Source organism: Lepisosteus oculatus, chromosome 13 (genome assembly GCF_040954835.1).
Source record: "Lepisosteus oculatus isolate fLepOcu1 chromosome 13, fLepOcu1.hap2, whole genome shotgun sequence".
Lineage (NCBI taxonomy): Eukaryota > Metazoa > Chordata > Actinopteri > Semionotiformes > Lepisosteidae > Lepisosteus > Lepisosteus oculatus.
Genome location: NC_090708.1, coordinates 4,914,401 through 4,924,781, shown reverse-complemented (window position 1 = coordinate 4,924,781; position 10,381 = coordinate 4,914,401). Strand labels below are relative to the sequence as shown.

The following is a 10,381-nucleotide window of genomic DNA, read 5'->3' as shown; positions in this document are numbered from 1 at the left end:
TATATTATTTATCTGACAATAAAACAAAGACAATAGTTGCAATTTCTAGGTAAATTCTTGCATGTGTACAGACATGTATAAGCTGTGTTTAACAACATTGAAAGCAGATGTGTTTAAGCAGGCTTCTCATTTTGCATTGTGAATATAAGCTCGAAGCTGGCTGTCACAGAAGGCCTTTTTAATGCTCATCATGGGCACAGTTAGCTTTCACCAGTGTAACCAGCACATATACAAGTATGTGTCTTAGAAGCAACACCAAAGCAGGGAGTCAGTTTCTCCAGCCCTGTGAAACAGTGAAAGCTGTTCATTCCCATAAAAGTCATATACACTCACTAGCATTTGAAATCAATTTAAACAGATCATGGTTGCAAGAATGACTGTTTCAGCATTCCTGATATTATGACAAGCAAACTGTTTTAATTCTCACAAAAAAAACAATACATTAAAATAGTACAACAAAGAAATCCAATATACATAACAGATAATAAACACAAGATATGAACCGTGTCTGAATTGACTGACAGAGGAGTTTAGGCTGCAGCTTCACCATCTCACTACGTTCCAGCACCTGCAGAGAAATACTAACATACCCAGAACCTAAAATTTACTGTTAATAGAATCACCTTCTCATTAGGTCAGGAAACACAAGAGACGATGTTTGCCCTGTTTTGTAGCCCTGGAAAGGCCAAAACACAACAAGGGAAAAAAAATGATCTGGCAAGCAGTTGTTTCACAAAAATCAATTTCCTGAGGATCTGGCACTGAGACAGAGCTGAAGTTCAGAAGCCAGAGTAAAATAAACACTCTGTCATTGCGAGGTGAGTTAAAATCCTGCTGTACCTTCAGGTAATTTCTAAGAGGACCCCTTCACTACGGTTCTCCTTTCTAGCTTTCTTGTAGAGCCATTGATGTCTGTTGTTTTGTTTTTATTCAGCTTTTTTCTTACTCAGCACCGTCTATTCTGAGAATTTTGCCTTGGACCGGGAAACAAAAAAGTCAAAGTTAAAAACAAAAAGAAAATTAAAAACAGGAAAATTAAAGACAGTCCCTAAAGGAGGTTGCATAGTATCCTTTATAGCTGACCTCAGTCTTCCAATAATTTTTTAACACCTACCATGTCTGACCAACAGCCCTGATCTCCTATGTATTAGAGTCAGGATAAAAAGCAAGAAGTAGGTGGGGAAGAAGAGGCAGATTTGAACATGGAGTGGGTAATTTTCTGACATTTCCTTTAGTACCCTGAGCTTACATTATTTGATATTCAAGTGGGAGCCAATTTCACCATTGAATATAACATTTGTACTCATGATGTGTGCTAACGAAACTGTCCAACTAGGTTGGAACTGTCCTGTGCTCATACCATCACATTCAGAAAACGCCAGCAAGCTCCTAGGCCACTGCTGTGTTCATACTGTACTTTGCTCATCTTCTTCCTTGACTTTCTAAGCTTACGAAACTCCAAAGGAGCAGCTGAAGAGGGCACAGTTCTGATGGAGCCAGCACATACTAAAATGTCATGTTCTTACCTGACCTTCACAAGTAATACATTCACAATCAATGGACACCAAATTATAATTTATATCAGACTAAAAGACACAGTAATGGAAGATCTTATTTAAACTGATACGGGGAGATTTGTTGTTCTAGGTTGGGCGTTACATATTTCATTCTTCCAAACATATGTGTTTAAGATGCTAATGATTTAATTTATACTGCTCCCACGCAAAAGATTAGAGAACAGCAGCAGTATGCTCCATGCTTGGTAGTAATTACATCACTGGAAAAGTCTAGCCATCACGAGTCAAAGCAGCTCTAAACGAGATGTGAGTAGTGCTTTGACATCTCTTTGACATGGCTTCCTGTTTTTTTAATTTGTAATTGTTTGATTCAACGATCACTGGTTTTAACCTCTTTTAGCCAGGTATGCTTTTATTATACTGTACATTCATATACTGTTGCTAGTTGCTATTAAGATGCTTTAGGAGCGAATGTGCCAACACACATGACTCACAGATTCCCATTATTCTTGCACATTACATGCTTTTTTCTGTGGTTTTTTTTTTGGGCCAAATTGTTGTGATGTGATGAACTTGTTCACTAATAGGACTCTATACGCTATAGTTGTTTGTACCGGCAGAGCTATTACATTTTCCTCCCATTTAAAAATCCATTGTGGCCATCAGCAGGAGAGGTGTGCAATGTGTCTGGTGTGTGATAAATTGTGTTTGTGTAGTAAGCGCAATGCAAAGCAGACCTTGAAAACTACCAAGCAGCTAGATCAGTTTATCAATCTCTTGCCAGGAGCTGATGCTTTGTATTTTGCACATAAACATAATTTATCACCTACAGAAAAATTCATTTCTCTCACTGCCAGATCTATGGGCCACCCAAATCTAATTAAGAAACAAATTGTGATGACAATGAGAAAAAAAAATGTAACAGTTTTTTTATCTCCTACTGGCAAATTGGCTCTTAGGCTTTTCTTCTAATATAGTCGGTCATGGAAGAGAACAAACTTTAATTTTCCTAAATTTTTAAATTAGGAAATGTATGGCCAGGAAAGTCACAGAAATGTCGCAGATTTTCTGAAACCACGTAGGCTTATTTCTTCCTCTTCTACATCTCGTGCATACGTTGAAGTCAGTGTGTGGTTTGGAGAACTCTGGCCACTGCATTAACATCTGCTGTCAGTGTGTGTTTTTTGTATTTGTTTCATACTCAGGCTGAAGCAAAGACTCAAGGGGTGAGCTAGTACAACATGTCACAGCAAGGAGCGTTTTTCTGTTACTGTTAGTTCCACTGAGGCAGAACGCAACCTGTAGATATATCCATTCTTTAATATTTGTATTGCCCTTTATTTTATTCAGAATCAGTGTAGCTTTCACAGCTTTGTCAGTTGTTTGAAATATCGAAAGTGTTATCTGTTTTTTGCATATCCTTGCATGTAATGAAAATGCACAGCTAGAATAACAAAAATATAAATTATCTGCTGATCTACAGAAACAAAAGAAACCAGCCCATGCCAAGCTCAAGACGGAATCAGTATTGCCACATACGATTTATTAATTACATTTAATTGTCACATATACTTCCCATATACTGGTGCTTCAACTTGCATAATCTGATACACAGTATAAGCTTTAGGTGCAATAGGAGGTATTGAATAATAAAGTCTTCATGAAGTGTCAAATGTTGTCATAGACCTTCCATTAAAAAATCAGCAAAATAAATTTATGAATGAGGGAATTCTAATTTAAATACCGATATTGTCCTTCCTAGGGTAATTTTGAGAGCTGTCTCAACATAAGGCTCTCAATATTTTTTGGTGCTTGTTATCATTCTGTCATGTTCTTTCATAATCCAAATCTCCTGAAATGCTCCTTTACTGGCAGGAGAGTCTTTAGGGGCTTTTTAAATAATCAGTACTGCTTGAATAATTACGTACAGTACCTAGATTTAAGTGTGGGATAGCAAGGCATTGTAAAACTGAAAGATAGCTTTCATTTGCAGCCTTATAGAGTCCTGGGAGACAATAAACACTGATTTGACTTTTCTGTTAATGTTTCATTTTACCCTGAAGTATCACTTACCCATTTGAGTGCAGTGTAGTGTAGGTATGAGCCCACAGGCGCAATTCGCTTTTAACAGCACAAATAAAAGAAATATTGTCCTTCCTTGTTGGTCTTTTTACATCTTCCTTTTCCATCCCAGAAATTTTGTTGATTATGTTATGGAATCAAGCATTGTATTTCAGAGAAGGAAGAAATATATTCACACGTTAATCCAAAGAATAGGATTAATGCAAACAATAACCAGATTAAAGACGCATAGTGACAGAGAGGTTAGGATTGCTGCCTCACAGCTCTGGGGTACTGGGTGTATTTCCTGGTGCACTATATGTGCGGAGTCTGTATGTTCTCCACATGTTTGTATGGAGTTTCCTCTGGATGCTCCAGTTTCATCCCACAGTCCAAAGACATACCAGTACATTAATTAGCTTCTGGTGTGAGCGTGTCTGTGTCTCTGTCTGTGTGTGCCCTGCAATGGACTGGTGTCCCATCCAGGGCATATCCTGCCTTGCTCCCATTGCTTGTCAGAACGTATGACGTAAATAAGAACAGTCAAGAATATGCTGGGTAAACAAGTGACCCCAGCAGGGGTTTCCCTATGAGTCTGTACTGGTAATGTCAACTATGATAAAAAAAGCCCCTATACTCCTGCCTAGAAATGTATATAATACACAGTATAAAGTATGAAAAGAGCTTGTAACAGAATTATTGTACTCACTTTGACTGCCACAGTGAGTGCAATTGCTTCACCTCTTTAGTAAATGAGGCTTCACATGCAGTGCAATATTCTGTTTATCACTGCATATTTACAGAAGAAGGCTGTCGAACAGTAACTGTATCAATAAGCAACTTTAAAAAGGCGGGCAGAGTAAATCAGTTCACTGGTATAAGCAACTTAAAACAGAGTGGCTTAGATTGGGGGGTAATGCAACAGCTGCAAAGGCAAGCCTCTTACGGTACTGGTGTATTGTAATTAAATCTCTAACCTGAGACTTCAGGATCAGATCCAGTGAGTTGCAAGGGATAGAAATGGATTGTGCTGTATTGGACAGGAACAGCAGAGCGTTATCTGCATGGAACAGCTATGTTTGTGAGGTTTCCTATCCAAGCGCTTTGTTGGTGGGTATGGAGATTGCAATTGCTTGGTGTCCAGGACAAGTTCAAATAATTACAATGAAAGAACATCGAGGATTCCTGCTTTCCCTGCCAAGTCAAAATGCTGACCAGCTCTGCAATCTACGCCAGTTGATAAAGAATTGCTTAATAACACTTTCGAGATACAAATCTGCTGCTACTGTTTACCTCTATCCGAAATGCATCTGAGGAGGCAGCCACAGCTGAAGAATAAGCAGCTACACAAAGCACACATTCTGAATTGTAAAGGATTATTATACATTCATCACTTTCTATTGATTGTGTGCTTGGAGAAGCGGTTTTATATATACGACAATCAAATAAACTCTATTTTTAACATCACATTTATTAAATATCAGTCTTTTAATAACTTATAATTAAACTGACATGTATGCCTGAAGGAAGTTAATAATATTCTGATTTGACATTTGGAAATGTTTTTTTTATTATATTTTAGTTGCAATTGGAGACCTTGTGTGACAGTATTTTTAAATTAAAACGAATATGGTTCTGGAAATTCAATTTTGGGATCATATATTTACAATGATAATTACATACTTTAGTTAGTACTGAAAACAGTCTGATTTTCCAACTCATGAAGTGTATCTTAATGTGTTTTTCCTCTTAATTGTTTTTATTAATATTTGGAGTACTTCATCAGCCTCTTCATGCCTACTGGGTCCCCACATTTGGTTTTCAGTACTATAAAAACAAATGCTATTGACGTTTTACATTTTCATATGATGCCTCAATAGTTTTCCAACTCTGTGTATCAGCCATATCACAGTATCACCATAATTACAAATACTAATCTCATATACAAGTAACAAATTAATTACAGTGAATATGCATAGTTTCTATTCTAATGTTATTATTTAACGTCTGTAAAAGTTCTACTGTTAATATTGATCTCTTTTTGGCTGGTTTTATTTTCACTTGTAAAGTAAAAAAACTTTCCTTTTCTAATGCCGATCATGAAACTATGTTCCTTCGGATGGTCTCAGAAAAAAAGCCGAATTTTTTCAAGTGTAAACATTCACTTTTAGACTAATTGAAACAAACACACGCTTTCCACATTTCTAAATCAGAGAATGATCATCAAGAAAATGCAGCATCAAGAGATGCCCAGCTGAGACAACCTGTAAAACAGCTTTTCTGTCAAGAAGAAAGATCAGAAAACTGCGATATTAAGCCCATCTAGGATAAAACTCAGGGGACAACAACTTACACAGGGAGGCAACCAATTTGACAAAATAGGAAAGGTTTCTGATACAGTGATAAAGTGGCAATTTTAGGTTAGTCTTTTCATTAATTTCCAAGGTACAAGGTAAATCCTACTCACTGGTGCCCAAGGCAAAGTGCTGCTGAAACTTGAAAGGGTCTTCTATTTTCACATCGATTTTAAAATCATTGCTGGCTTGGTAGGATTTCGATCATTTTAGGGTTTTGGCTTGGAAGAAAAAAAATATTTACTTTCACCCATGAAAACTTGGTTTTATTTAACATTGTAAATAATTAACTTGCACTTGCATCTTCCTGTTAATCTAGCAAAAGTGACCTGAGGCTACTAATCAGTATGAGAGGCAGTTTTAGTCTGATTAAGCATTGATGTTATGACTCAAATGAATCTTCAGTTCTGGATATCAGAAACTGATCGGCTAAGGTTCAGTTAGGTTATATGTCATCACCAATGAACTAATTAACCACTAATAATTAAGAGCTGTAAATACTTGATCCACAAGTGCTTTAGAACGTTTTGACTAATGCACATGGACCTTTAAAAAATGATAAAATCCTTGATCCCAGGGGTGAGGGATAAGCGCAGAGCTGGCTTTCAAAAAGACCTGAAGTGTGAAAAACGGTTTAGCACAAAATCATCCAATCGGGTCATTGTTCAGTACTGTGCTGGTTGTTTGTGTTCTCCATCCATAGCAACTTGAGCCCAGTGATTGTGTTAAGACATTTTTTAACAATTGTTTTATTTTACTTACTGTTTTTTTTTTTGCTGGTGTACTGTCGCTTACTTGACAAGTCAATACATTTACAAGCCTGTGTTATGCACAAAGTGCTTTTGATTATAGTTTTAATAAATACATTGAGGTCTCCAAATTTTCAAATAAAGGAAGAATTACATATTTAAGATCCATTGCATAATCATACCTGAAATCTAAACTTGAAAGTAACCAATTCACAAATATTTAAATACAAGGATCATGTATTAGTGATCAGATTATATAGGGAACAATACAAAGAAGAACAACTATACGTTCAAGAGCAAAAACTGCCTCAATTCAAGCTTGGTATTATAAATCAAGTATGAAAAAAGCAAGTCCCATCTTGCCCTGACCTGTGGGTTTTAATCCTGTTTGTTTTATAAAGAACACTGCACAGACTGTGCCTTTCAGACAAAATAGAATGTGTAATGTTGGGCTCAGTGGATTTGTTAATTTAATTTAATACACATTACTTTAAAGCTCAAAGCTCTACTAATAGGATAAACAAACTTTACTGGTGCTTAAAAGATTCAGAAATTGACCATTTGATTCTGGGATATTTTCCTGAATGAAGACTGCGGAGAAAAAATGTCCTTTTAATTAAATGGTGTTTGCAGTCATCATGCCTTGTTATTGATTTTCTCCAAAGAACTAGATAAAGAAAAATACCATGCATCGTTAGAACAAGAAGGCTACCATATAATCTACATTTACCTGATTCTTACTTAAGGATCAGAAAGTCTGCAGCTCATTGTACAGTATACTGAAAAAAAAAAGTTGGACTCATTGGGACATGCATTATTTCATAAAGGGATGCAGTACAATGACCCAATTAATATTTTTTTTTTATTTTGCTTTCAACTACACAGCAGAAAGTGAAATAGACGGATTAACCGATGCACCGATTCACACTTCCTAGAGAACATTGATGCTCTGATTACATTTCTAAGAGAGTGTAGGGCCTCATTCTCCACTGTGTCCCAACTGCCTTCTAACAGTTGTTGGAAAAAGAAATTAACAATTCGTGAAATTTGGTCAGACACCAAGTACTTTACATTTATTTAACAGAGAAGTACTGTAGGTAGGTCTTAACTGTGCAGGCAAACATGCATGGCATACCAACACATTAAATTTCTGTGAAGTTTAATGTGGTTGTTTTCTTGGCAACGTAATCAATGTGGGCCAACAATGAATTATAGTAAAGACAAATTAATTGATCTTACATGCCTGCATTCCTTTTGACGCAAGATATCAAAACGACAAACATTATGTGGGGGATGAAGTCAATTTAGTGATAATATTCTATTATATTAGAAAGTCAATGGCCTGTGGAAGGAAATGCATTTGTTGGACCAAACAAAATTGTATACATTCATGTCAATTAAATACAGTAAAGTACAAGGAACTCTCTAAATCAAATGATCCTGCCAGTTCATTTCATTTTCATGTTGGCTGAACAATACACATGCCAACTTCTTTAAATTGCTAAGGCCTTTCAAACATCTGAAAATAAACTTTTTTAAAAATAAGATTAACATTCTTACGCTCAATTTTTAATGTTACATTTTTTTAGGTATTTTGAACATATTACATTTTTTCCTCAATTAGATTAATGGTCGGTATAACTAAATGTGTATTCACGGTGTCAATTATCAATACATACTTAATTTGAGGTAAACGGTTTCCCAATCAACCAAATATATGTTAAGAACATTCTTAAATGAAGAAACAAGAATACATTAATTACTTACTGGTAACGTCATCCAAACATTTATTTTCAAATATATACCAAAATGACATTAACAATGTAAAGCTTGCAAAGTTCTGAAACAGGAGTACAACTGCAGCTTGTAAGCTTCTTACAAACATGGGATAAGCAACTTGATACACAGGGTTATAATAATACAGTAGTGATTGCAAATGGCATGCTTTTTTCATACCACACCTTGGTTTTGCTTATCTGGGGGAACAAATTGATCTGGCTCTCAAGATGAAGAAAGTGTCAGACAGGTGTATCTATTGTATGTTCTCCAATTCCCATTTACAGTCATATTAATGACATAACATTCTGTTTGTCTCTTAAAATCTCCTCATCTTCATCATCTGTGTGACCTTCAACATCCCAGCTTCTAAAAGATGAAAGCACAAGCAGAGTTTTAGCAACATTACTGGAACAACTTAAAAAGAAGCCAAAGACTTACAGGCACTCCTGAATAAAACATGAACACAGCTAAGCATGTATAAATATTTCTATATTACAGCATGAGAACTGTTATTCTTTTTCATAGTTGGCAACAGTAGTTTTAGACGTTTTGAATGTTTACTTTAAATATTGCTGTTTCCAAGGTTGCAGGGACTACTTCGCCCCTATTTGCTAAAGCAGGATAATAAACTCAGGTCCTCAGGGGCAACTGTCTGTTCTGGTCTTCACTCTTAACTTTGCTCTTTCTTGCTTCATTGACCTACTTATTAGATTAATGAACATTTTATCATCTCTAGTGTTTTGCAAATAGCTCTCAAATCAGCAAGTTGGATAAAATGACACTAAAAATTTAATATGAAATGAAAAAGAATCTGCAGAATAAGACAGTTGGATTTTGATAACAGTGAACCTAAAAATTTTAGCAATCTTGCAATCTACAGATGAAAAAATCTCAACTATCTTAAATATCTTAGGTAATTTAAATAACCGTAATTTTTATCAAATCATCAATTAAGGAAACAAAAACTCACGTTATCAAGCAAATATTTATGAGAAATAAATTAAAAGACTATTTTAATCTCTACAAAATACCTACTTTGTAGAAAAGGTCTTCATATGGTTCTGTGATCTTAATCCATTTTGACTCTGATAGACATGTGGATCATGCAGTGATTTTATCACATCTAAATATATTAAAACAAAGAAGAATTTTATTCACATTGATAACAAAAATAGTTTACCTCAAAGTAAAAAAAAAAAGATTTTGTGGGCTTTAAAAGAGTCTAAATACCGTCAAAAAGTCATCATGAATTCATAATCTGATTCATTGATGTTTTTTGAAATTGCACAGTGATTGCCAGTTTTGACTTTGCTCTTAAGAATGATCAGTATCTGACAGCCTAAAAACAAGACTTTAAAAATGTAATTTCATTAGTCTGTACTGAATCTTCAATCATCCCAGAAAATTAGTCACACTTTGCAAAGTCGCAATTCTGAGTTGCTAAGTCGCAATTCTGAGATACAAAGTATCTAGAAAATAGTGAATAAGCAATCTTGAGATCTTGAGACCCTATTGTACCTTGCATTGCATTTTGGAGTTGCTATGATCACAAGTCTTACAACAGTTCCACTGCCTACTGTATGTCAACTAGTTGTGGATTTTTATGTGTTCTTTGAAGAAATAAAACAAAGTATTAATCCTCCTTATTCCTCTTAAATTTACAATCTGTAATAGAATTACCTTTGTCATTAACAAGCATTTTGAATTCTTCTTCCAAGCTTGCCAGTGCATACTTTGCAGCTTCATCTTCTAGGTATGGATCGTCATTCTCTGTACAATCAATGGATTCGATTTCCGAAATTTCAACTGCAGCTCTGGAAAGTGGCCGTGTAGCTGCACCAGCTGATCTAGAAGACTTAGATTCTTTCTTCGCAGTTGACAACAGTTTCTCATTTTCCACTGGAGTTCAGAATGGCAGGCA

The 10,381-nt window shown here is 35.5% G+C and overlaps 1 protein-coding gene across 5 annotated transcripts in view; it reads right to left on the bottom strand.

Moving 5' to 3' along the window:
* Positions 1 to 467: 467 nt before the first annotated feature.
* Positions 468 to 10,381, bottom strand: part of zbbx (zinc finger, B-box domain containing) — a 41,551-nt gene continuing 31,637 nt past the window's right edge. For 3 of the 5 annotated variants that reach the window (XM_015360911.2, XM_015360913.2, XM_015360912.2), the window contains 3 exons: positions 10,141 to 10,359; positions 9,496 to 9,583; positions 8,441 to 8,826 (listed from right to left, as the gene is read on the bottom strand). In XM_015360911.2, the coding sequence (XP_015216397.2) occupies positions 8,745 to 8,826; positions 9,496 to 9,583; positions 10,141 to 10,359 (389 nt within the window). In that variant the 3' untranslated portion in view covers positions 8,441 to 8,744. Of the gene's footprint in view, positions 975 to 6,045; positions 6,154 to 8,440; positions 8,827 to 9,495; positions 9,584 to 10,140; positions 10,360 to 10,381 lie in introns of those variants that run through there. The other 2 variants (XR_001480083.2, XR_001480084.2) reach the window with 2 other exon arrangements.